At 48.3% G+C, this 26,582-nt stretch overlaps 2 protein-coding genes across 4 annotated transcripts; one reads left to right on the plus strand and one right to left on the minus strand.

The window, feature by feature from the left end:
- Positions 1-6,423: 6,423 nt before the first annotated feature.
- Positions 6,424-20,003, plus strand: NELFCD (negative elongation factor complex member C/D). Of its 3 annotated transcripts, none has more exons than XM_082325882.1 (16): positions 6,424-7,995; positions 8,581-9,151; positions 9,602-9,717; positions 9,902-10,011; positions 10,972-11,081; positions 11,404-11,511; positions 12,095-12,247; positions 13,044-13,174; positions 13,598-13,763; positions 14,435-14,569; positions 15,114-15,253; positions 16,021-16,135; positions 16,469-16,564; positions 16,807-16,947; positions 17,309-17,438; positions 17,847-20,003. In XM_082325882.1, exons 2-16 carry the CDS (start codon positions 9,086-9,088, stop codon positions 17,879-17,881), a joined length of 1,752 nt encoding a protein of 583 aa, XP_082182008.1. In that variant the 5' UTR covers positions 6,424-7,995; positions 8,581-9,085; the 3' UTR covers positions 17,882-20,003. The 3 variants fall into 3 exon arrangements, with proteins under 3 accessions (XP_082182008.1, XP_082182009.1, XP_082182010.1); XM_082325883.1 differs by lacking the exon at positions 6,424-7,995 and adding an exon at positions 8,372-8,477; XM_082325884.1 differs by lacking the exon at positions 6,424-7,995 and having other exon boundaries at positions 9,078-9,151; positions 9,484-9,717.
- Positions 19,760-25,754, minus strand: LOC309597022 (cathepsin Z-like). The gene is made up of 6 exons (XM_082325886.1): positions 25,566-25,754; positions 25,080-25,243; positions 23,025-23,204; positions 21,708-21,858; positions 21,291-21,453; positions 19,760-20,726 (listed from the first exon to the last, which is right to left on the minus strand). Exons 1-6 carry the CDS (start codon positions 25,703-25,705, stop codon positions 20,613-20,615), a joined length of 912 nt encoding a protein of 303 aa, XP_082182012.1. The 5' UTR covers positions 25,706-25,754; the 3' UTR covers positions 19,760-20,612.
- Positions 25,755-26,582: the final 828 nt, after the last annotated feature.

The following is a 26,582-nucleotide window of genomic DNA, read 5'->3' on the forward strand; positions in this document are numbered from 1 at the left end:
AATCCAGTGTACTTTCCAAAACCGCCCTCAGCGTAAAAGCGCCTTGTTTTTGCAAAGCAATCTGGACGGGTACTCTGCAAATCCCCGGAGCGCAAGCCTGGCTGCCTGCCTGTGCTTGCAGAGCCGCGGTTCCTGGGACGGATTTGTCACCCTTCCCTCCGTCTGCCGTTCTGCCCTCGCCGGCCGGCCTGCCTGCATCTGGCATTAGCTGAGGGTGCGCTAACACCTCGTGAATTCCTGGCCATCAGCGCTGACCCCTGAGATGACACTCAGTTGTTTTTCCTCCTAGCGCTGCTCTGGTTTTCAAACCAAAACCCTGAGGACCTTCTTCGTCCGGCTTGAAAATAGCTGGAACCCTCCTGGGCCCTGATGTGCTCGAGCGGCCGCGGGCAGCACTGCCCTTCCCCAACGCTCCCTGGTAGGAGAAGCTTGGGGGAAGGAGCAGAGGAGCTGGACGGTGAGGGGTGACCTTGCTGATCCCCTTCATGGCTTCCAGGGGGGGCGTTGAGGTGGGGTTCACGGGTGTTTGGGTCCCTTGTTTCACAGGGTGAGCTGCAGCCCCGGGGCGGGTGCTGTGTGCCAGAGAGGTGCCGAAATGGGTCACGGAGGTGGTGCGCAATAGCGTTGGCGATTGCGGTGCCTGTCCCCGCAGCCTCTAACCCTCCGGAGGAGCACAGGGCAGCCACCACTCCGGGGAGGACACCCAGGCTGCCTGCAGAGACCGTGGAGTCCGAGAGGGGACAATTCCTGTCCCCCGGAGACACGGTGTTTCCCAAGCATCCCCCAGCCTGCTGGGTGCTGAGCAGGGTGCGCAGCTGGGCTCCCCGTGGCTGCAGGTAGGGGACAGGGAAAGCCCAGGGGATGGGGGTCCCAGTACAGCCCTCCCTTGCCCACTGGGGGTTGATGGGGTGAGTTGGGGCTGTGCAGGAGGTAACGGGGCAGGTTGTCCTCCCTCCTTCGTTAGCGCTGGGCGCAGCTGCCCCGTCGCTGCAGGGATGTTCCTATCGCTGGGGCTAAAACCTTTCAGCTCCTCCTGTCCTATCTCGCTCGGTGCCAGCTCCGGCGCAGACGGTGCTGCCCAAAGGTCTGGCGTCTTTGGGGTGCTGAGCCCATCGCGCCCCCCAAAGCGGCTCCTGGAGGGTGGTGTTTGGGACGGGCTCCGAGGAACGGGGAAGCTGGGATGCTCGCTGCCCTGTGCTGGAGCAGCATTGCCCGCGCAGCCTGGCAAGAAACACCCCGTGGGTGAGGAGGGAGGGCTTTTTGCAGCAGCGGTGGCACTTGGGGTGTAGCAGCGCTGTTCTGCGCTTCGACTGCAAACTCTGGGCTGCCGCTGCTCGCCCTGCCCCCCTGCCCGCCCACCAGCCCCCTTTTCCTGGGAGCCCTGGCAGCATCCCGCCGCCGCCCCCCGGGCCCCCCCCCGCCCCGGGGCCCCCCCCCGCCCCGGGGCCCTTCCCGCCCGCTCGCCGGGTGCCTGCTGCCCTCTCCTGGGCAAACCCGCCCGGCCCGGCCCGGCCCGGCCCTCGCCTCCCGCGGGGCAGCGGCTTTGGGGGCGGCTTCTCCGCTGGTGCGGGGCCGCGGGGCCGGGCCCCCGCCGCGGCTGCGATCCCTCGGCTGGCAGCGGCCTCGGCTGCGGGCCTGAACCGCAGCGGTGCGAACGCTGCTAGGGAACGCGGCCGGCTGCCGGCAGGTTTGGCCTTCTTTTTTCTTTCTTTTCTTCTTTTTTTTCATCTTTTCTTTTCTTTTTTTCATCATCTTTTTTTCCCCATCATCTTTTTTTCCCCATCATCTTTTTTTCCCCATCATCTTTTTTTCCCATCTTTTTTTTCCCATCTTTTTTTTTCCCATTTTTTTTTTCCATCTTTTTTTTCCCATTTTTTTCCCATCTTTTTTTTAATCTTTTTTCCTTTTGTTTCTCTATTCTCTATTCTTTTCTCTATTCTTTTCTCTACTTTCTTCTCTTCTCTCTCCTCTCTCTCTTCTCTCTAGTGCATTGCAAGAGCCTCAGTGCAGCTGGAGGCCCTGAGCCCGTGGCAGGAGCGGGGAGCAGGGACTGAAACAGCCTCTCACCTGAGGTGCCACCAGCTCCTGACTGCTCAGAGGGGCGCGAGCGCTTCCCGGGGCGCTCCCCAGCCCAGGTTTGTGCTCCTTACAGGAAGGGGTCAGCGAAAGCGTTAGCGAGGCATTAGCTATGTCACTTTTTGTCCCAGCTATTGCCGCCACAGCTCGTGGGCAGCTTTACAGAGGTGGCCTGGGCTCTGAAAGGCATCTGGGACCCACAGGGAAATACCATTTTCCTGCAAAAGGCATTAAAAGAGCCTTTGTGGGGCTTTGCTGCGGGGAGGAGCAGCACGCAGCCGGACACCGCAGCGGCCGGAGGACGGTCACCCATAGCGGCTGGTTACCCGGGGAGGGTGGGGGGTCCGGTGCGAGCCCGGGGGGAAGGGGGACCCCCAGGGTGGCCGTGTGGCAGGAGGTGCTCAGGCTGAGCAAGGGCCAGCGAGGTGCTGACCTGGCTCTCCCCGTGGGCTGCGTGTTTCAGGAGCTCAGGGCAGCGTCCCGGGAGCTCCCCCCACGGCCGAGTCACCACTGAGCCATAGTGGGTGAGCGGGGCTGGGACAGGCTGCGCCTCCCTGGCAGCCCCCCGACCCCCCGACGGAAGGATCCGCTTCATTTTGCACCTGGAGCTGATCAGACGGTGCTGTGCCTCACGCTGCGGCGCACAGGGAGAGCACCCCGGCTCGCCAGCCCCCCGCATCATGGGATGGGCTCTCCCCTCTCCCTTTCCCCAGCAGAGCAGATGGAGACGCGTGTCCCCTGTCCCCCATGGAAACCAGAAGGGGCAGGGATTTCTCCTTCCATCCTAAAATATTGGTGGCTTGGGAAAAGTGTGGGTGGGAAAAGCTGTAATGATACGTTCATTCTGGGAACAGATTAAACGTAATAACGCGGGGTCACGGCAGCAAAAGTGCCTCAGGCTCTGAGGTGCGATGAAGGCGAAAGGAGGGTTCTGGTGCACAGCGAAGGTCAATGCGGGGGCCCTTAGGACACCAAGGGCCAAGGGAGAGGGTTCTGAGGGAAGCAGAGAGCACCTGGGGCAGGTCCTGAGGGGAAAAGGTGCCACACAGAGGGCACTGAGGCACAGCAAAACGCAAAAGGAGGGGTCGTGATGAGACCAGAGGATAAACGGGGCTCTAGAGCACAGCAGGAGAAGAGAAGGTGCTGCGGCTGCCCCCTGGGGTGCACCAAAAGGCAAAGGAAGAGGTACAAGGGAACTTGAGGGACTTAAAGGATTCTCAAGTGGACTAGAGAGCAGCTGGGGGGTGCTGAAGCAAGATGGGAGCAGTTGTGAGGACGCTGAGAAGTGGATGGGTTCTGCATGGACTAGAGGACACACAGAAGGCTCTGAGGCACAATACAGTAAAACGGAGGGGAAAGGAAAACAGTGACCCAGGAGCACACAAAAAAGCACCTGGAAAACTGTTGGGACAGGGGAGAAAGCTAAACAGAAAACTTTTGGGCACACAGTGAGACAAACACACAGGCCAGGGGCATGCAGAAAGGCACACGGAGACCTCAGGGGCAGCCCAAAATGTGAATTGAGGGGTTCAGAAGGGAAACGGGGGGCACCGGGGCACCACAAAATACAAATGAAGGGGCTCGGTGCATGCCAAAAGGGCCACAAAGCGTGCTGTGGGGATGGGAAGGTGCTTGCCTTGCAGGCACCCCCATCCCTGTGGCAGCCCCATCTCCCAGCACCACTGCCGCACGCCTCAGCCCCAGACACACTGGGGACGTCGCGGGTTGCTGCGGGCAAGCTCAGGAGCAGCCCGTGGCCCTCACCCAGCCCTGGAGGGGCCCTAGCTGGCCCAGGGTGATGGGAAATACCAGCAGCAGCCCCAAGCGATCATGAGGGTGCGAAGGAAATCCCCCACAACTGTGTGAACAGCACTGGGGTTCTTTGGCAAACCCAGGGACCCCAAAGGGTGGACCTGGGACCAGCCCCCACCCCCTCAGACCCTCTGAATAACCTCCTGCTCTCGGGCTCTCTCTTCTGCCACTTTTTAGCAAGGGCCTGCAGGAACCACAGCTGAGAGGACAAAGAACAAAGCCATTGTTTATTAATTAATGCACATCAGCAACACCTGGGAGTGTCTGCCATCAGATGCGGTGCCAATACACCCTCTGTGCTCCTGCAACACCTTCCGAGCCATTAACGTCAGCGCTCACCAATCCCACGGGAAAGGGCCGATCCCTCCTGCTGCTCCTGGAGAACGGCTGTCAGCCCCACCCTGGCTTCTCCCTCCAGGTATAGGATGTGGATATTATGTTTGGGAGGAAACCTGGGGTTGCACTAATTGAGTTTTACCAAAAGTTCTCTCTTAACGTCACAGTTCAGACACTTCTCTGTGCCACGTCCTCTTCTGTAGCTCTAGTCACACGAGTACCATCCACCTAAGATCATAACTTGGTGTCTTGTCACTCTTACAACATATGCTCCATAGGTGCATAAAGTCACACACTGAAATAAATGCACATACGATGCTCTGTTCCATATACAAGCACGTAACACGGCATTATACATTGGTGATCTGGTAACCTGATGGCTGTTTAATAATGATCCTTCCTCGTCAGGACAAACATCTCTCTTGTTCGGAGACAGAGACAGCTTTGAGCTCAACCCACTTCTTCACCCAGCTTACATTTTTCTGCTCTCTTCAACTTCAGCCATGGCAATTAATCTAAAAAGTAAGCATTATATCTTTCCCTTTCCACACATGCAAATATGATTTTTAAAAAAACACAGAAACAACCAAAGCAGAGCTAAGCCAGATATGGTTAATGATATCCACAGCGCAGGAAAGGAGCACTTAGTCCTCAGTGCAGGCCTTAGGAGACAGAAACAGCAAACAGTTCTTGTCAGCAGTTGTCCAGCGGGGAACACCTCCTTCTGTAGGAGTTCTCCGTGATGCCAAGGGGCTGCTAAATTGCATTTTTGCTTCCTCCTTTCATCCAATTCTGTCACCATCGTTCATAAAAACCTGCTCAGCTGTTTTTCTGTCTGTCAGCATCTGCTATTATCGATTCCATTGCTATAATAAACAATAAACTTTGCATTGTAGATGAGATGTTTATACCTATATTTATGTTCTTTTTCTGTGTTCTTTTTCTTTTTTGTTCTTCTTAAAGGAAAGGGTTTAACGCATCACTTGCCATCCCACATTAAACTTCTTGGCAACATCGTCTGGCAGTTAAGCTTTGACTGTTAGGCAACTAGGAGCATCCCCTGATGCTTACCTGCACATTCTTCTATAAATGTTATTTTGATTCAGATGCAATATTATCCCGCCGTTCAGCATTCTCTCTCAAACCCTCCCGTGCACATGCTTAACCCACAGTTCTCTCATTCTTTAAGTGTATGAAAGAGCGACAGCACTTAATTTGCTTCCCTCTCTTTCAACCTCACCACCTTTTTCACGCCTCGCCTAGCGAAGGACTGGATCACCAGGTGGAGCTGCTTTTCTCGCGTTGTTCTCCTTTGGAGGATTAACCTGCAAAACGAACCACAAAGGCTAAGGAGGCTGTGATATTCCGAGCACTTCACCGAAGCTCTAAGTGTGATTGATGGCACTGCTCCTCTTGATGCTACTTAAAGCTACGTTTATCTCTTATTTAGGACCCCAGCTGCCCAAAGGGCTGTCCCACACCACAGGGCGTCGTGCCCAGCGTATAAAGCTGGGGAAGAAGGGGGAAGGGGGGACGTTCGGAGTGATGGCGTTTGTCTTCCCAAGTCACCGTCACGCGTGATGGAGCCCTGCTTTCCTGGCGATGGCTGAGCACCTGCCTGCCGATGGGAAGCGGTGAGTGAATTCCTTGGTTTGCTTTGCTTGCGTGCGTGCGTGGCTTTTGCTTTACCTATTAAACTGTCTTTATCTCAGCCCACGAGTTTCCTCACTTTTACTCTTCTGATTCTCTCCCCCATCCCGCTGTGGGGAGTGAGCGAGCGGCTGCGTGGGGCTGAGCTGCCGCCCGGGGGCCCTATAGGGCAGAGGTGGGTATATGGGCCATGGGGAGTCCCTATGGGGCTGAGGGGCCCCCGATAGGGCTGGGGGGGCTCTCTGGGGCCGTAGGGGTTTCTATAGGGCCCTGGGTGCTCTGTAGGGCCGGGGTGGCTCTATGGGGCTGTAGGGGCTCCATAGGGGCGGCGAGCGGCTCTGTTGGGCCGCTCGGGAGGGCTGCAGCTCATTAGCATAGCCCCGCCCACCCCGCCCGCCCACATTAGCATATCGGCGCCGCTCCTTAGCCTCGCCCCGCCTTCTCGCGTCACGTGTTCCGCGGAGGGAGGAGGCGGTGCCCCGGAGCCACGTGGTCCGCCCTCATTTGCATAGCACCGCCCCCCGCCTGCGAGGGCCGTGGTTCTGCGCAGGGACCCCGTGCGGTGGTTGTGGTTGTGCAGGGACCCCGTGCGGTGGTTGCGGTTGTGTAGGGACCCCCTGCGGTGGGGGTGGCTGTGCAGGGACCCCGTGCGGTGGTTGTAGTTGTGTAGAGACCCCCGTGCGGTGGTTGTGGTTGTGTAGGGACCCCCTGCGGTGGGGGTGGCTGTGCAGGGACCCCGTGCGGTGGTTGTAGTTGTGTAGAGACCCCCGTGCGGTGGTTGTGGTTGTGCAGGGACCCCGTGCGGTGGTTGCGGTTGTGTAGGGACCCCCTGCGGTGGGGGTGGCTGTGCAGGGACCCCGTGCGGTGGTTGTAGTTGTGTAGAGACCCCCGTGCGGTGGTTGTGGTTGTGTAGGGACCCCCTGCGGTGGGGGTGGCTGTGCAGGGACCCCGTGCGGTGGTTGTAGTTGTGTAGAGACCCCCGTGCGGTGGTTGTGGTTGTGCAGGGACCCCGTGCGGTGGTTGCGGTTGTGTAGGGACCCCCGTGCGGTGGTTGTAGTTGTGTAGAGACCCCCGTGCGGTGGTTGTGGTTGTGCAGGGACCCCGTGCGGTGGTTGCGGTTGCGTAGAGACCCCCGTGTGGTGGTTGTGCAGGACCCCTGTGCAATGGTGGTGCTTCTGCAGGACCCTCACGTGACAGTGGTGGTTTCGCAGGACCCACATGCAATGGTGGTGGTTATTTTTCTCGGCAGCAGCCTTGGGTTCGGGAGCAAAACAGCTGTGTCTGATACCACCGGGGTGTTTTGGCTGCTGCTGAGCAGCCTCAAGGCCACCACCGGTTCCTACGTGGCTCCCATGGTGTGCAGGGACCCCCCTGCAATGGGTGCGGGTGTGCAGGGACCCCCCTGCAACGAGGACTGGGGTTGTTCTAAAGAAATCTGATGAACGGCGTCCTCCTCCCGAAGAGCCCCATGGCGCAGGAGCAGCTCGGTGCCAGCAGGAGCCGGAGCCTCAGGAGCTGAGCCAGCCCGAACCCTCCGAGAAAAGGAACGCTGCAAACACAGAACTGGCTGAATCCAGCAGATGGGAGTGGGACGGAGGCGAGAAGGGCCGAGGAAACAATTCATAGAGTCCCAGAAGGGTTTGGGTCGGGAGGGACCTTTAAAGCTCACCCGGGCAGCCCTGGCCACAAGCAGGGACTTCTTCAGCCAGGCCAGGTCGCTCAGAGCCCCCTCCAGCCTGGCCTTGAGCGTTTCCAGGGATGGGGCATCCACCACCTCTCTGGGCAACCTGTGCCAGTGCCTCACCGCCCTTAGAGTCAAACATTTCTTCCATCTGAATCTCCCCTCTTGTAGCTTAAAACCATCCCCCCTTGTCCTGTCGCTGCAGGCCCTGCTAAAAAGTCTGTCCCTGTCTTTCTTCTAAGCCCCCTTTCAGTACTGGGGGGCCTCAAGAAGGTCTCCTGGAGCCGTCCCTTCTCCAGGCTGAGCAGCCCCAGCTCTCCCCGCCTGCCCTCATCGCAGAGGGGCTCCAGCCCTCCGGCCGGCTTTGCGGCCTCCTCTAGACCCGCTCCAACAGGTCCAACCCCCACAGGATGAGGCCACTTCATACGAAGCGAAACCCAGTAAGAAACCAAGAGCCCACCGAGCAGAATTAGGGGGATGGCCTTGGGGATCGGGTGGTGGGTGGCAGGGGTATGCGGTCTGGGGCAGGGATCCCTCTCCGGAGGCACCCAGCTCCAGCCCTCGCCTGAGAACTAATCAAAGAGGAATGGGAAACCTTCCCTCGGACCCGGCATCGACCAGCGGGATCCCAGGGTTGGACCCCGTTACGGGGGCCGGCGTGCGTAAATCCCTAACAGACACCCTGGGAGTTCAACCTGGACACACACACACACGACCCTGCAGGTTTTAATTCTACCCTAACATTCGATCATTGCCATCAACTTGTTGCTGTCGTTCAACATCCTCCTCATGCTTCAGAAAGCGCGAGGAAACTGCTGTTGCACAACCGCAGCCCGAAGAGCAACGCACCCCGTTTTTGCCTCTTCCCTTGCAATCCCCGTCAATTGCTGCAGCGCTGGGAGGCCCGGGGAGGGTTTGCAGGGTAGGGAAGTTTGCGTTTAAATTTCCACTGGCTTCTTGTCCCCTCTGACTTTATTTTTTTTCCCTCTGACTCTATGCTGTCTTCTGCCTTGGCTCTCCGGCAGTGACCAACCGGGGAGGAACTGCTTGAACGGGGACGGAGCGACCCTCCACCGCCGGGGAACCACCGCCGCGGGGCCAGCTTTTACACTTCTGTATTTCGCGTTTATCCGCCGGCGTTCACGGACGGTTTCAGCCATAACTCACCGAGCACCGGCTTCCCCGCCGCGAACGCCAGCTCCCGCAACGAGCCGCGCTGCGGCGTGAGGGGACGGCGGCCCCGCTCCGCCGGCCCAGGCCGCGCTGCCGCCGGCCCCTCTCAGCACGTCCCGGGGTGGGGGACGGGCCTGGGGGCGGGCAATTCCCCACCGTCCCGCAGCGGCAGAAAGGGGCCGGGTTTCGGGCACCAGCCGCCCCCCGCTCCCAGGGGATCCCCCCCTCCCCGGCGCTGGCAGCGGCTCCCCGCTCTCGGCGCCCGCCATTCCGCGCCGCTCCGCCCAGGAGGGCGGTCGCGGCCTGGTTCCGGCCGTCGCGGCGGTTTTTTCGGCCCGGGGCGGGGCGGGAGGAGCCATGGAGGACGCCGATTACTTCGAAGGCAGCGCGGCGGAGTGGGGGAACGAGGCGGACGGGGGGACGGTGAGCGCTTGGCGGCGCGGAGCTCCCCGGTCGTGCGGCGGGAGCCGGCGGCTCGGCGTCGGGCCCGAAGCGGCCTGTGAGGGGGAGCGCGCTCCCGCCGCGCCGCGCCGGGGAGCGGAGGGCTTCTCCCGAGGGGCGCCGCCGGCTCCCCGCTGCGGGGCTCCCCGCTGCGGGGCTCCGAGCCGAGGCGGGGAAGGCGGGCGGGGAAGGCTTCCCTGTGGTGGGGCCTTGGGGCTTTTAACGGAGGGGGTTAAAAAGGAGGAAAACAACTGCAAGGCGGCGCTTGGTTTTGCGCCTTCTCCGTTACGAAGCCGTGTTTGTCTGGGGAGCAGGTGGCTTGGTGTGGTGAAGTGCGGTGTGTGAGTTTCTGTGGGCAGAAATAGCCCCAGCGTGGGAGTACGGGCGGGGAAGCGGGGCGAGAGCTGGCTGACTTGACTGTGCTTGCAACAGCAAGACGATGAAGATGGAGAGGGAGAAGATGATGCTGAAGTCCAGCAAGAATGCCTGAAGAAATTTTCAACCCCAGACTACATAATGGAGCCGTCTATCTTTAACACGTTAAAGAGGTGAGCGTAACCTTATGTGTGTTACGGTGCACGTTATGTGTTATAGATGCAGTGTTACCGCTTTGTATGGCAGTGTGTGTGGAGATAGATAAATGATGCTATTGTTTTCCCTTTATTTAGCGTCCAGTTGGTTTTGTTTTTATAATATAACTTTCGAATAGTTCTTTTCCAATCCTTTCATCAGGTATTTCCAAGCAGGAGGTTCTCCAGAGAATGTTATCCAGCTCCTCTCTGAAAACTACACGGCAGTGGCACAGACTGTAAATTTGCTGGCAGAGTGGCTCATTCAAACAGGTATAAGTGATACAGTATAATTTGGGTCTGTAGGCTTTCTTTTGTCAGAAATATCTGAATTGGTGGCAAATTTGATCACACTCAGGAAGTGGATCATTATAAAGTTGTCATCCTGTATGTGACTAAATTCTTTATAGTAATACATTTATTCTGCTCGGAGAATAAGTGGTCTGTTGATGCACAGCTTGAAATGCCCATAGAGTGTATTATGAAGGGTCATATAGTTGAAGCAACTGCATAAACTGTAGTTTCTTTTTGTTTTCATGCACAAGGGCAAGGGTACTGTTACATAGATACTATTAGCAACGTTCGATATTTTGTAATAGTATTATATAATTAATATTGAAAAAAACAATTACTTTATTACTAGTTACTATTCCCTTTCAGTGGGTCGGTGGTTAGATGGAAGGTTCTCATGTTCAGCATTAACTTGTGGTATCTTTGTCCCTTAGCTAGTATAATATCAGAAGTATTATACTCTGATCTCAGAAACGTAGAACTACTTATTACTACTTTGTGTATTGTTTTGTAGTATACTATCAAAGCTACTGATAGCCAATATATTAAAAAGATGGACTTTAGTCTGTAGTAAGTGTGTTTGTGCACCAATCCTGATAATCCCTTTTGTGTTTAAGTTATATGCGTTTTGCTATCGTGCCCAGTAGCGGTCTTGTGAGATGCCTGGCCTTGCTGTTTGCATGACTGGTGAAGAGAGTAAGAGGAAAAGGACTAGTGTAACCTGCCTGTGATCCTAAGCGGTCTGCATTTAGGAAAAAAAGATTGAGAATCTCCAAATCTGTCTGTATCAGAGTGGCTTGGTAGCAGAACTGATGGCTCTCCTCTCATCTTCTGCATGTTGATAAATTTCTGAGTAGTTTCTGTTCTTGTTGAAAAATTTAAGATGTTGCTGCTATGTTTGATTGGATTGCACCTGCCAAGTTTTTTGTTCCTTCTATACAGGTGTTGAGCCAGTGCAAGTTCAGGAGACTGTAGAAAACCATTTAAAGAGCTTACTTATCAAGCATTTTGACCCTCGGAAAGCAGATTCCATCTTTACAGAGGAAGGAGAGGTGTGCATGGAATCCGTGTTGCTGTCTTTACATGAGTGGATCCTACATAGACGCCTTCATCTGATGGAGTAGTAGATGGTGGGGGAAGGGAAATTGTATCTTCAAAGCTCTTTTGTTAAGACACAACTGGTTTCAGAAAACTAACTGTATTTCACTGGAGTCCTCAGAGGCTTAGAGAACTTAGAAACTTTGACTGCATCCTCCTTTGTAATAAAGTCCTGTATAATGACTCGCAGGACTCCTGAGAGGTAAAAGGCTTACTTTTAATGATCTTGGCAACTAGATATTCTTATGTTTCTCTCTATTGCTCTGATCTTTTCAGACTCCAGCCTGGCTTGAGCAAATGATAGCACACACTACGTGGAGAGATCTCTTTTACAAGTTGGCAGAAGCCCATCCCGACTGTTTAATGCTTAATTTTACTGTGAAGGTAGTATACTCAAGTCTAATAAATGAGAATATCCATAAAGGGCTAATTTTTCTGGCATCAAATATTGGGTGTGGTCTTGCCTGTATCTTTTTATGTATTCCTGCATAATACTGCTTATTCAAATGCCAGAACAGTACAAGTACATGTTGGTGGGAGGAATTGTGTTACAGGTTGCAAGTAGTAAGTATAGTTTTGCAGTTTGAAGGGCTACTTTTTGAGGTTTTTGTTGGGCTTTTTTGTTTTGTTGTGGTTTGGTTTTTTGTTTTCTTTGATCTGTATTTGAAAATTCTGGATTTCCAGTGCAGTGGAACACTTCAGTCAGTTTTGTATGTTTCCGTGACAGGGAAGGAATATTATGATATGTCTTGGTGTGCTCTGAAGTATTCTTAGATCATTATGGTTTACTTTCTTTTTGCTACATCTTTATTGGTTTCCTTCTCTGTAGTCTAAAAGATGAATGTGAATTCCAGTAAGCGTATGCAGAGGCAAATCTTACATTCTGTGTGTTCTTCCAGGCTTGTTAGGATATCTGAAATATAAATATAAATAATACAAGTTTTCTGTGATGTTTTTGTTTTTATAGCTTATATCTGATGCTGGATACCAAGGGGAAATAACCAGTGTTTCAACAGCATGTCAGCAACTAGAAGTATTTTCCAGAGTCCTGCGTACATCTCTGGCAACAATTTTAGATGGAGGAGAAGAAAACCTTGAAAAAAACCTCCCTGAGTTTGCTGTAGGTTTTTATTTGTGTTTTTTGTTGTTTGTTTTTTGGGGTTTTTTTTCCTTCCTTTTTATGTGGAAAGAAAATAGTGTTTTCCTTTCTGATTAGGATATACAAATCATTGTGGGATTGTAGAGAATCTTGACGTCTTATCAAATCTTACAAAATCTTATGCAGAGAAGGTATATCTGAGTTCAAAAATAGCAATTTATGCTTTTTTGATCATTCTGTGGCCAAGAATTCCTTGGGTTGCTTACGTGACACTTCTTATATTTATTAAATAGATTGTAAAAAGGTGAAGGCAGGCTGTTGTCTTTCACTTTTAACGCAAGATCTAAAGATCAGTCTAGTCAATCCCCTGGCAAATTAAAATAATTCTTTTATCATCCACGTCAGCAAGAAAGTTGCCATCTGAATCAACCCAGCGTATGCTCCATACTGTGAAATAGCATAATGACTTTTGGATGGCTATTTACTTCTCTCACTTTTTAAATATCGTGGAGAAAGTACTGAGTGTAAGTAGGATGGAATTTCCTCTCAATTTTGGCATTTAAGAAACGAAGTTCTCAATTTAGCCATTTCTTCTTGCATGGTATCAGTCCATAGTGATACTATTCTTTTCTGTGCTTTCTTCTTGGCTGTTGGGTTTTCTTGTTTAGTTGTTTGTGGTGTTCTGTTTTTGTTTTGTTTTGTTTCTTTTGATTAGTAGATTTCAGTGAAATCTTTGCTATTACGGCAGTGTTAATCACAGAAGCATACTTGGATGTTTCTTGTTGACTGATAAGATTTTTGATGTGTGCTTCCGCAGAAGATGGTGTGCCATGGAGAACACACTTACCTTTTTGCTCAATCTATGATGTCCATATTAGCTCAAGAAGAGCAAGGAGGGTCAGCTGTCAGACGGATTGCTCAGGAGGTTCAGCGATATGCTCATGAGAAGTAAGTGGGAGGTATTATTAGTGAAATGTAAGTCACCGGAATTTGTAAACTGCTGTCTTTTGCTCATTCTTGATTACTCTTTACCAGCAAAAGGAGAATTTTTAGCTGCAACAGAGCAGTTCTTGTAGCAAGCTTTAGTCATAGAACGACAGAAAAGTTCAATGTCCTGTACTGGGAGACCTGAAATAAGAAGAGCAAAGAATTGAAGTTTCTGTCTATTAAAAAATCTGTATTTTTGTTATTCTACGAACATTTTAGAAACAAACAAGGGAAATACAGACCTATTTCTGTAATTACCCAGGATAAAGGGTTCTGCCCTGAGGCATTACATTCCATACATTTGCCCTGTTAACTCAGTGAGGCTAAAATGAAAATGTCCGAATTCAGAAAATAAGTCACTATGTATGTTTGCTCTTCATCTAGAGGCCATGATGCCAGTCAGATCACTTTAGCATTGGGTACTGCAGCCTCCTATCCTCGCGCGTGTCAGGCTCTTGGTGCGATGTTGTCCAAAGGAGCTCTGAATCCAGCAGATATCACTGTCCTGTTCAAAATGTTTACAAGCATGGACCCACCTCCAGTAGAACTGGTTAGTAGCTATCTTTTTATAACCTCTGAAACTTACTTCTGTTACAGTAGCACTCGGAAATACGAGGTTGTCTTGTGTTAAGTGTTGTATCGACACAAAATAGAAGTTAGCACTCAGACTCATCCCTCTATAATTTGAAGTAATGTCTAAATGTGAAACTACTACTTGTATTCTATTTTGCATTAGCTTGTGGATTTATTTATTTACTTATTTTTAATCATTCCAAGTTGTTTTTTTACATATAATTAAATTAATTAAAGAATTTCTCAATAGGAGATAAAGACGGCAAGGAATTAATTAACTTCTTTTAATAAAAAAACCCCACCCAGTTTTGCAGTTTGTTATAAGTAGGCCTGAATGGCACGTTTCAGATATCCCACTGACTCGTTCTAACATGGGTTCTGGTAACAAATGGTGGCATTTAGTTGCTTTAGCAGCATAGTCTGTAGCTCTGTTGTGGGGTGCGGTTTTTGTTTGTTTGTATTGGTTTTGTTGGTTTTTTTCTGTGTATGTGTCAAAAGTTTGGGTCTCTTCAGAAAACGAGCTCACCTGCTCCCAAAGGGGAATGTGTAATACTTCATTCTATGCAAGGTATATCAGATGCAAAAATTATAGTTTTAGTCACCTCCCATAATTCTCAGGCTCTAATAAACCATTCATTTTCTTCACAGATTCGAGTACCTGCCTTTCTGGACCTCTTCATGCAGTCATTGTTTAAGCCAGGTGCTAAGATCAACCAGGACCACAAACATAAATATATTCACATACTGGCATATGCAGCTAGTGTAGTAGAGATGTGGAAAAAGGTAATGTTCAGTTCTGTGAATAACGTTATTTTTACCTACAGTGGCCTGACTGTGCTGAAGAAAATGTATGGTCATGAAGTTACTCAGTTTAAAATAATGCATTCAGCTTGATTTACATATTTTAATATGAAATGTTTCTGGCTTCAACTGAAATGACTAAAAAATGTTGATCCTGAAGATCCCTGAGGATCAAATAGTACTATAAAAGCCTGAGCACACTGAGTATTTTTGCTCTTTTCCCCCACCGCCCCCCAAAGGTTATCAGTAGCAGTTCTCTGCTACTAGAACCGTATGTGCTTCTTCAGAGGAAGAGGAATTTAATTCTATGAAGTGGATAGAGTAATTCTTAGGGAATTAAATAAAGCAAACATCCGTGTACTTCAGCTCATTGATACTTAGTTCTTCTGAAACTTGCATTTGAGTCTGAATTTTGAGAAATATGATGTAATCTTAGGCTTATCACAGGTTACAATTCCTTTCCTTAAATAACCAAAGACATCCTGTATATCCATGACTCTTGCATTCAAACTTTGCAATTTTTCAGAACAAGAGAGTCAGCATAAACAAGGATGAACTCAAGTCAACTTCAAAAGCCATTGAAACTGTTCACAATCTGTGCTGCAATGAGAACAAAGGAGCGTCGGAGTTGGTTGCAGAACTGAGCACTCTTTATCAGTGCATCAGGTGAGCAGAGAGACTCGTCCCAAGCTTCAGTTGTTGGAAGGAAGGTATTATTTAGAGAGGCAGTACTGCTAAAGGGAAATGCCTTTATGGGCTACTCTGTGAGAACATCCTCGTTGTGGAATACGTGAAGATGTGGTCTGAAAGCAGCTTTCAGAATTGTACATCTGACTTCTTGGAATCTCTTTCCTGAGGACATAGATTCTGGCTTTCACTGACAATTTGTCCTTGTGTCACAGAACATGCTTTTCTCTGCTGCTGGAAACAGATGTCAGATTACTTTGTCTTCCTAATAAAGCTTTCCTAGCAATAGAGGCTTTCAAATAGATGCTTTTTCTTCTCCTTTTAAAAGTATGAAATAGCAGACATTGAATAAACAGGAACAAACTCGGAGCGTACATGAATCTCATTGCTTATGTTTTGCATTTTGTGCTGAGCAGGGAGTGTCTTTGTAGAAAGAATTTTGCTCTGGCCTGTCCCCCTCGATGTGCTGGCAACCTTTCAAACAAAATTTTTTGAGCTTTACTAATTCTGCTGTAAGTTAAACTGAAATTTGGAACCATTAGAATATACTGAAAGGTGATTTTTTTTTTTTTTTTTAAATTTCCTGGGAGTTTTTTGTTTTGAGGTTTGAGGGGTTTTTGAGTTTTGTTTTGGTGTGGGTTTTTTGTTTTGGTTTGGTTTGGGTTTTTTTGTTTGTTTGGGTTTTTTTTTTTGTTTTTTTTTTTTTTTTTGATGCTCCTGTGCTGAAGTGATCTCTTCTTCTGTAGGTTCCCAGTGGTGGCAATGGGTGTATTAAAGTGGGTGGATTGGACAGTGTCAGAACCACGATACTTCCAGCTGCAGACTGATCACACTCCGGTTCATCTGGCATTACTGGATGAGGTAAAAGCGCATATAAAATCTTGCTGGAGAGTAAAAACACTTTTGATGCTTGTAACTGGACGTACATCCAGTTCACTGGATGCCTATCATTTGCAGTAAGTCAGTAAATACACAGAGATGAATCTGTTTCTGTTCAGAGTTAATTATTTGGTTTTGTCATCTCAGCATTATTTACACTAGGAAAACTTAGGCATCAAAGAAGGAAATGGTGGAATACTTTTCTAAAAGAATTTACATCTGGCACTGAACGTCAATGTGAACTTGTCTAATAGACTGGTGCACCGGTTTTTAAATCGAAGTTCTGAGGATCTAACTTTATTCTCTTCTTTGCAGATCAGTACATGCCATCAGCTGCTTCATCCCCAAGTTCTACAGCTTCTTGTCAAGCTCTTCGAAACAGAACATTCGCAGCTTGATGTAATGGAGCAGGTAATTGTCAAAGGATTTGGTATTTGTGTCCCTTCATGTTAGTTACACTTACTCAAGATAACAGCTTTCACTGTCACAGGGGTTTTAAGAGTTTAATTTAGGAATGTGGTCATGGTTAAAAAGTAACGTAGCAGACATTGAATCAATAAGAATGAGCACTAAAAATTGCGCACTTTTGAGAGGAAGTTCTAATCTGTTGTTTTCTTCTCCTCCCCCTCCGCCCCCCTGACCCTCGCCATCAGCTGGAGTTGAAGAAGACTCTCTTGGATAGAATGGTGCACTTACTCAGCCGAGGATATGTCCTACCTGTTGTCAGCTATATCCGCAAATGCCTGGAGAAGCTAGATACAGATATCTCTCTCATCAGATATTTTGTTACAGAGGTCAGTAGCAAAAATTGCGTTTGCTAACATAGAGAAATAAACTTTAATATCAGTTGTATGTGTTTGGATATTAAATCAGCTTGCCTTCAATTCAAAAATATTTTAAGATACGAGATCGGGTTTTGAGCAATGTGTATGTAATATCAGTATTCACTAAGAGGTGACTTCGTCCTACTGACTCCTGAAAGTGTTAAGGTACTGGGTAGAGTACCACAAGAATACATAATTAATTACTTGTATGGAGAACAAGAGGTCTCAGGCGCAACTACTTGTATGCTTTCAAGACTAGTATTGTGAATTAAATATTGTCCCTGCTACCCCTCTAACTGGAAGAATAACCCATTTTTGTCTGCTGTTTCAGGTGCTGGATGTGATTGCTCCTCCATATACCTCAGACTTTGTACAGCTTTTTCTTCCAATCTTGGAGAATGAAAGTATTGCAGGTACTATTAAAACAGAAGGCGAACATGATCCTGTCACTGAGTTTATAGGTAAGTCAGTCACATGTATTGATAGTGTACCTTCTTCCTCTTCTATTTGTTACAATTTGCAAATAATGTTTAGGAGGAGGCTTGCTAAAAATAGGAATGCCTGCCAGATCTTTCCACAGATAACTTCCCTTTTGAGGGCCTGTGTTTAGCAATTTTCCTTTAATCAAGAATCTCTGGGTAGTAGTGAGGAACGTGAAGACAACTACTGCTTTTTGAGAACAAGCGCTGTAGTAAGGAAGGGATAGGAAGGGAAGTAGTCTGTCATAATACATTCCTATCCTAAAACAACAACATCTGGCCAGACCCTAAAATCCTGAGTATTTACATAATGCAGAAATCTGCATGCAAACAAACAGATAAATCGGAGTAATGTACTGAACACTTTTTTTTTTTTTTTTTTCTTTTAAGCTCATTGCAAATCTAACTTTATTATGATGAACTGAGCAGTGGAAAATATCAAGAATGCAGAGCACACGATCACTGCTTTGCCACACTCTCCACCAGTAAGGTTCTATAACTGGGCAACACAGCAGAAAAAAAACCAACCCAAAAACCCAAACCAACAAACCCAAACCAAGGAAGAAAGGGCTGAAGGGCATCTGATTGACTTGTGTGGTGACCTTGAGCTTCATATCGGAGGACTGTTAATGTACTTTGGAAGACTGAGTAATACTGAAGGGTTTTCTGGTGTTACACAAATCAGTATAAATCTGAATATTCTGACAGGGATAGCAGGAGAGAAACAGATTTATTTGCAAGAATGCTATTTTGGTTACTTGCAGAATGTGTCGCTGATTCTTTGTGTAATATACAAAACCTGAAGAATGGGGAAGGTAGTTCCTAGTAACAATACTTTGCAGATGGTTCTCTGAAGACTAAATCTTGAATGCTCTAGTTTTTGATGTTACGAGTTGTAAAAAAGGAATTTGTTTGATTAGCTCTGTGCTGCAGAGAAGCCATAATGCCTCTTTCTCACCTTTGCATTGTGTTAGAATTCTAAATATCCTACATATTTACTGCTATGAAAAAAAACCTGTTTTGTGTAACACAAGTGGAATTTTAACAATCAATCAAGGTTAGTTTTGTATTAACAGATGAATCCTATGTGAGTGTGTTATCTTTCAGAATCTATTTTTTTGTTAAATAGATGCATCAAACGTTACTGGTAAGTTTCATTACCATGTTGGAATTCTACTGCTGTCCAAAAACATGAATGTGTGCAGAGATTTCATTACTGCTTGTTGTGGCTTGGTTTTTATACTTATCTCCTCTGCTCTGTCCTGGTTGATGCCAAACAGTGGGGGATACACCTGAGATTATAATTTACCTTTAAATAAAGGTGTTTTTCTTTTCCAGAGATTTCTTTCTAAGTTTCACTAAGACCGCTCTTTCCGTTCATTCGGCTGGATTTGTCTTTGTACAAATAGCTTGTTTAAAAGTGAGGGGTATAGACAAGCCCATTGTGCTTTTCCAAGCACATCTGTTTTCTGAAGAGCCTGCTTTCTGAAAGAGAGTGACATGGATGTAAATTTAAAAAGGACATCACTTTGTTCTTCTCTGTTGTCACTGATCCATGAATGGGAACTCTAAACTACCATAGTTCTTGAGACAATGGTATAGGTTCTTAAATCCTTTTAAGCAGGAGTGCATCTTCCCCTTCCTCAGCCGGTCCCTCACCTACGTACTCCACGGTGACTGAGCTTACCCTAACACCACTTACAGCGCTCTAACGAACTTAAAGCACAGCCTGAAAAGGGCAAAACTTGCTTCTGCAGAAGCTGTTCTGAACTTCTTTGCGTATCTTTGAATAGAAGATGTACTGTCATTCCAGCTAACTCTCACCATTTAAACCTGCATGAGACCTACTTTTCATAATATTTTAAGTAGAATTAGCAGACATGTTTGGCTGTTTGTAGCCCCTGACTTCCTTTCTTTTGTGGAATTAGCTACAGAAACAGTTCACCCTCTAGGGCTTCATATCACCTGTGTCATCTTTTAGTGATAAGAGCAGTTCGTTGCTCTGTCCATTGCAAATTTGCGAGCTGTTCAAAGTATACTTCTGCTTTCCTCCGCGTTCAGGCTTGGTATTGCTTCCTCTAAAGGCTCGAGTTCCTCTGTACTTACCCACACAGATGATTTTTAACTAGTTAAAACTTCCATGATGCTGCGATCAGTACTATTACACTACCATGTTCGTATCTCAAAGGAACTTAAGTTACAGCAGGCACTGCAGCTTGGCAGAATTAATCCTTATTGGCACTAGTCTGCCATGTGAGACTGCTTGTTAGGTACAACAATAAAGGATGACTAAAAACATACAGTCATGTAAGAGAAAAAATGTCCATTTATTAAGTGCAATTAACAATGCCAGTTAGTAACACTTTATATGGCACTGATTTGCCACTTCAAAACGGAGTCAGTTACTAAGAAGAGAATTTGCTACCTTTCTTTAAATCAGCAAAGAGTTCTGGCATGTGGCATTTTACGCTTTGCCTCTTTAGGAGAAATATGGCACGGCCAGTCACAGATTAAAGCAGGGAATTTGAGCAAAGACTGACTAAATAACTAAGTGTTTAGACTTTGTCTTTTGATCAAAGTAATTCCTGTTACATCATTTTGGTTGGATAAAAGCAACGGCATTACATGAGACTTCCAACCACAGTTTCACCAGGAGTCCAAGGAAACAACAGGAGATTTAGTTTTTGAATATAGCATGTCCAGGCTTAGGGTTTTCTTTTTTTTTCATCTGCATTATTCTGAGATGATATTTGCTCAATATTGTCAGAGAATTTAATATAAGCTCTCAACCCAAATATTGAGTATACTTTTTCCTTCCCAGTATGTCTACATAATTCGTATTTTAAAAAAATAGAAATCTACATGTACAGTTTCTGTGACTAAGTCAGTATGATTTAAATAGTGTGCATTAAGGCAGACAACTTTTGCACGGGTAAATTACATTTTTTTAAGTTGTAAATAATTATCTAAAGGCAGTTCTGTATTTATTTTACTTTGAAGACATTGTGTGTTGCTATCTGGGCTAGTTTTCCAGAACTGCCTGATGGTGTTGAACTGTAAAAGAGTTTTAGACTGCTCTCCTTTAAACAGAGAAAGGTGGTTCTGGGAAGCTTTGAAACAAAGTACTTCCGAAACAGAAAGATGTACACTGTAGAATCAAGGAAGTACAACATCGCCATATGCGCAGTCCTCTTCAATAGCAAGGTTGTATTGTGCTCCTTTTCCACCTTTGTATGCGCTCGTCACAATTCTCAGCCACCCTCTTTCACCCTGTAAAGAATTAATTTGCATTGTGAATTAGAAAACATAACTACAGAAAACACATGCTATTGAGTCTGTTCTGTCTTCCAAATATAAATGCTTTAAGGAAATCTAGGAGTTCACTCAAGATGAAAGGTTGGACCAGATGATCCTTGGGGTCCCTTCCAACCCGGTATTCTATGATTCTATGGAGTGTAACACTGGGTTCACAGGGCAGCCTTGTTTAAAGGGGCAATCTGCTTTGGCGAATTTACATCCCCCTCATCTATTGCAGGTATGCGACTTGATTTGTGCCTACAACTAACTAATTTACAGTTGCCCGTAACAGGAGCTGCATGTCCATGGAAGGGCAGCGTTTCAGATTGAGTTGACATTACTCAAGTAACTTTGGCTGAATATCCTTGTGTTCAAATTAGTTAGGTTTCATTTTTTAATTGCTAGTCTAGTTCAAAGAAACTTTTACTTTTCCTGTCCACCGGCTTTGCAGCTTTGCAACCTCCTGTTTGCAAGTGAAAACCCCCACCTTTCCTCTAAAGTCATTCTGCAAACATGTTTGTTCCCAAGTTTCCTTACCCAGGGTTCACCCCATGAGTTACGAACAATCCAGTATTCTACTCCATTTTCTACACCCCAGCCAGCCACAGATACAATGTGATTCACCACAGGCGAGGGGTTGTACTCTGTATAAAGTCCTCCAGTGTAAGCATCCAACTTCTCAGTAGCCATTATGCCACAGCTGTAACAAAACAGAGAAAGCATTTTTATACAAGGGGATCGGGGCAGGGGCCTGGCTAAAAACCAATTTGTTTTCTTGCATTTTGACTTCAGAGCTCAATTTATCTACAAACGAGCTAAAGTCTGCACACTAGTGCAGAGCTGCTAACGTATGCTAGAGTGGAGAAGTACACTTCAGTCATTAGAATGAGTGTCAAGTATTTAAATCCCAATATTACTAGTAAATAAACAACTATTCAAGATTTTTTTTATTACCTAATTGGTCCATTAGTATAGATTTCTGCCATCATTTTTTCTCTTCCCGTGACAGACCCGTAGTCAGCAACTTTCCAGAGAGTGTAGTTCTTTATCACATGGCATTCTCCAAAAGTGACACAAGTTCCACACTGGTTGAACTTCTTACACTCTACAAAACAAAAGTGAGATTAGCACTGCAAGAGAATGCTTTTCTTCACGCGAATTAATGATACCTCACTGTCGGGGTTTAACCCCAGTGGGCAAGAAGCACCACGCAGCTGCTCGCTCACCCTCCCTCCCCGCAGTGCAACGGGGGAGGAAATCAGAAAAAACAGAAGTAAAACCCAATCGGTTGAGACAAAGACAGTTTAACAGGACAGCAAAGGAAGAGAAAATAATAATAATAGAATATACAAAACAAGTGATGCACAATGCAATTGCTCACCACCTGCTGACCGATGCCCAGCCCGTCCCTGAGCAGCGATCGCTGCCCCCCAGCCAACTCCCCCCAGTTTCTATACTGGGCACGACGCCATACGGTATGGCATAGCCCTTGGGCCAGCCGGGGCCAGCCGTCCTGGCCGTGTCCCCTCCCAGCTCCTTGGGCACCGGGCAGAGCACGGGAAGCTGAAAAGTCCTTGACTGTTGTAAGCACCACTTAGCAACAACTAAAACATCAGTGTGTTATCAACATACTCTCATGCTAAATCCAAAACACGGCACTACACCAGCTACTAGGAAGAAAATTAACTCTATCCCAGCCAAAACCAGGGCATGCACCAAGCTTTTTTCCTTTTAACCTATTTGAGGCAGATATTAATAACTTAATTACTAATACATACTCTTTCTGGTGAACTAAATTCCTTTCTGGAAACCACATTTAAAGTCTCTCCAATCACTAGTTACTATTCTTTACTTCATAGGCACAAGCGCTTTAATGAGGAAACGTTTCAGATGTGCTTCTCTACAGATACAGACACTATTCCAGTCATACCTGACCAGACAAAGGTTACATTTCTCCTTTGTTTAGCTTGAGGCGACACTTGTAAATATTTCAGTACATTAGAGATTGTATATCACAGATGTAAGAGATTAAGTTTAAACAATTTAGCTGTGCAAACTTGTCTGGGCATGACTTAATGCTATGCTGTCTGGCTGGAGTAAGATGACACACACAGGTCTGTAAAGAAAACCTGTTCCGTCAGTCGAACAGCAGGTACTGCACTGAAAGGCAGGAACCAGTACACTGAAAACCCCCCAAAATATCTTTTATTTAATATCAAGATCTGCTAAACCTGGGATGAAGCCCTACAGCAAAGGAAATAGGCATCGTACTTTGATCCTTCGCTTGGTAGTTGTTGCAGGTCTCATCTGGAATGCCATGGTCATGGGCATACATCCAGACACCTGAGTGGTCTCCACCTTCACAGGATCCTGCGTCAGCACAATCAATCACGTTCTGAACAGAGAGGTAGGCAGAAGGCCATGCACCTTTTCTCTTTATGTTGATCCGATCTGTAAGGATAAGAAATGGGTTTTCGTTAGTGGAATACGTGGGTGGTTACACATTGCAATTAGTGTTAAAATTGTCTCCCCTTCCTTGAGCCTGCAACTGTTTGCAGGCAACTGTACTTGCAGTTGGAAAAGCCTCTGCTGTCGACAGCGAGGCACATAGCACCACCTAACTCACACCGGCAGGCTGAGTTATTATTGTGGGTTTCCATTGGAAGTTTTTTCCATTAAAAACTCAGGAAAAAACATGCAGATGAGTAAGATCTGTTGAAAGCCTTGAAGTGCCCTAGACCTCTTTTAATTCAAATCACTGCTGCTGAAAACTTCCAGATCTGTTTCCTGGCTTTGACAGCAAAGAGTTGTCAAATACACATTATAAAACCAGCTCTCACTAGCCTCTTTTATAGGAGTAAAGATTTATGCATAAACCCATGCAGAGAGTCATAAGCCCATGCGGCCCAGGCTGAGAGACAGTCTGCAGCAACTTAAAGCAAGCAAAAAGCTTTCAGAAATATATCCTTGTGGTTATGTCAGCATCTCGCTGTTATCCTGCCATCTCAGACAGGCATTGCCACCCTGCTGCCTTACTGTGTCAGAAACAACTAGCTTACGTGGCAGAAAAGCGTCCCGGTTTATAAATAAACCGCTTCTCACAGTGCATTAACAGTCTTAACTGATGCCGCTGTAGTACTTTTAATCCTATCAGTACTAACAACATTTCAATTATACGTGACAGAACTGGGAGGCATTATCCCAGCCTAGTCTTCCAGCAGCAAAAGAAGGAATGAATGGTTTAACTATTCACAGCAGTTAAAAAAATATTCTGATTATTAAAAATCAACCTTTTATCCTTACGAAGATGCACATACTGGCATACCTACATACACAATTAAGTTTTAACTAAAGTTATATAAATGAAGAAGTTGATACATTTTATCTACCCTAGTACTTTACTGCATCACAGCAGGTTTGGTACATGTCTGTATTCTTGTACTGCTGAAGAACAGATCCTTTGCAATTCTTGCTGGCTGCTCACCCCTGCGTTCTCTTCCCATTTCTGCACAATTTCCTCTATTTCTCCTTCACAGCTAATCCTCTTACAGCCCCCCTGTGCAGACAACACTTCAGCACGTTACTGTGGCATGCAAATCATCGTGTATTCTCTCTAGAGAAAATATTTCTCCAGCTGAAGCAAACGCCTACTTCCCTTTCCCCAAGAAAAGCGCTGATAGAAAGGCATCTGCTGCAACGGGATTTGTCTGTACGCTGTGGTAGTCAGTTCATTCGAGTGACGGGGCTCTTGAAGCCGATACCCTGCGGGCCCTTCGCACGAGAGGCAGCTGCTTTCATTTCCTCACATCCCGGCATCACTGGAGCAGCCCTTTGCTGCTGCAGGCGTAGTGCAGCAGGCTGAGGTACCACAAAAAGGGAAGGAGACACGAGAACTGCTTTCGCATCTGCTGCTACCAGCACCGCGCCTCCAAGAGGAGGGGCAGAAAGCCCAGTTCTTGCTCCAGGCCCCAGCCAGCAGCTGGGCAGGAGCTGTGAACGCACGGAGCTGTGAACCCATTCCCTCTGCAAGCGGCTGCTTAACCGTGCCAGCATTCCCCCCTCGCGCGACTTTGAGAGGGTGGGGACAGCCTCCCTGATCGCTTTCTCTATTGAAACTAAACCGCCTTCAGCTGCCAGCTTGGGAATTCCCACTGTTCCTGGTGTATTCACAGACATCTCAACCTCGGTTTTGCTGCGTTAGTCACTGCAGTAATTTGGCGCCTCTTCTTTATACCGGCGATTTTGTAAGCTGAAGCTTACCGAAAACCATAAATGACGGGGGGCAAGAGCCTGGCGGGCGCGCCGGCAGCCCCCCGCGCAGCGTACCTGCCAAGGCGCTGGTGCTGCCGTGGGCCCAGCAGGACCCGCAGTACTGGGGGATGTGCTGGTTCCGAGTGGTGCTGGCGTAGTTGACGCCGTTGACGTTCCTCCAGTCCCAGCTCTGGGGCAGCGCCGAGACGTCCAGGTACTCGTGCGGGCGGGGGTAGGTCCTGTGGCGGGGCAGAAAGAGCTACCTCCCCTGCCGCCATGCCTGGGTTCTCAGGCAAATGAGGGGATTTTTTTTTTTTTTTAAAAAACAGCTTTTTATGGAGTTTCGTAACGAGGCTGCGAGGGACCGGCGAGCGGCGCGGGTCACGTGACAGCAGGCAGCGTGACCGGTCCCGTGACCGCGGCGGACCCCCCCCACCCCCCACCCCCGCCCCGGGGACCCCGGGTTGCAGAGCCCCCGGGCCGGCGGAGCGGAGCGGCCCCGGCGCCGGCGCCTTCCCCCGGGCTCCCCTCCGCCACGCCGCTCCGAGGGGCGAACCTCACCTCAGCCCGGGAGCCTTGCGCGGGGCCGGCTTGTAGCAGTGCTGCCCTTCCCTGAAGTAGAGGCCGGCGCGGGCGGGCGGGCAGAGGCAGCCCCACAGCAGCAGCAGGAGCGAGGCGAGGCGCCGGCCCGGCCCGGCCATGCTGGCGGCGGCGGCGGCACCTTCCCGGCGGCGGCGGCGGCACCTTCCCGGCAGCGCCGCCCCGGCCCCGCATTTAAGGGCGGCGGGGAGGGCGCGGAGGGGCGGGCGGCGGCGGGGCGGCGGCGGGGCGGGGCGCGGCCTCCCGCGGCTCCCTTATTTCGTGTTTCTGTGTCCGGGGGAAGCTGGACTCAGTGGTGCCAAGTACAGCGTCTGCGTGGGGAGGTCCTTCCTAATGGTGTCTAATTAATTCCTTAGGGGACAAGGATCAAACGGAGCGGGGGACCCGGAATGGCCGCGGTCGCGCCCCCGGCCCTTGGGCCGTGAGGGCCGCAGCACCCACCCCGCACGGCAGGGAATGGAGGTGCCTGCTGGAGCCCCAGCTGAAGTCTCCATCTCACACGCTCAAAAATGAAGAAATTTTGATCACGTCCCCCCAAAAGGAAAAGCAAAAGCTATTAAAATATTGCGATGATTCAATACAAGCAGTTGCTGCCCGCACAGGGCTTGTGACAAGAGGGCTTGCACCTGGGACTGCCGCAGACCCTGTGTGGCTGGCTTACAGGTTTCTTTACCTTTGGCCTAACGCATCAGCATTGTGTAAGACTTCGCCCAGCGACTGCGTGACTGCATAGAGCAGGCAGGCTGCTTGTTTTGTTTGGTTGGGTTTTTTTTGCTAGTCCTAAGTTTTGAATTTCTCAAGCCCTTTTATGCTAGAATTTACAAGGGAATACAGGCCTGTGTCCATTTTTTAGGCTATTCTTTAGGGTTCAGGACGTTTGAAGATTCTTTATTAGCTGCTACAAGATTTAGTCAATAGTAAAAATAGTTTTCTAATTTTCCTGCAGAAGGTTTAGGTATCCATGTGAGTCTCTTTTAT

This window comes from Platalea leucorodia (assembly GCF_965183815.1).
Source record: "Platalea leucorodia genome assembly, chromosome: 13".
NCBI classification, from domain to species: domain Eukaryota; kingdom Metazoa; phylum Chordata; class Aves; order Pelecaniformes; family Threskiornithidae; genus Platalea; species Platalea leucorodia.

Excerpts from the sequence above, each read along its gene's own strand:
- NELFCD (XM_082325882.1), top strand. The coding sequence starts at position 9,086 with ATGGAGGACGCCGATTACTTCGAAGGCAGCGCGGCGGAGTGGGGGAAC. Across the intron at positions 9,152-9,601 it reads ACGAGGCGGACGGGGGGACG|CAAGACGATGAAGATGGAGA; the intron begins GTGAGCGCTTGG and ends TGCTTGCAACAG. Across the intron at positions 13,175-13,597 it reads CAGCGATATGCTCATGAGAA|AGGCCATGATGCCAGTCAGA; the intron begins GTAAGTGGGAGG and ends CTCTTCATCTAG.
- LOC309597022 (XM_082325886.1), bottom strand. The coding sequence starts at position 25,705 with ATGGCCGGGCCGGGCCGGCGCCTCGCCTCGCTCCTGCTGCTGCTGTGG. Across the intron at positions 25,244-25,565 it reads CGCAAGGCTCCCGGGCTGAG|GACCTACCCCCGCCCGCACG; the intron begins GTGAGGTTCGCC and ends GCCCCGCCACAG. Across the intron at positions 21,454-21,707 it reads TATACTAATGGACCAATTAG|CTGTGGCATAATGGCTACTG; the intron begins GTAATAAAAAAA and ends GTTTTGTTACAG.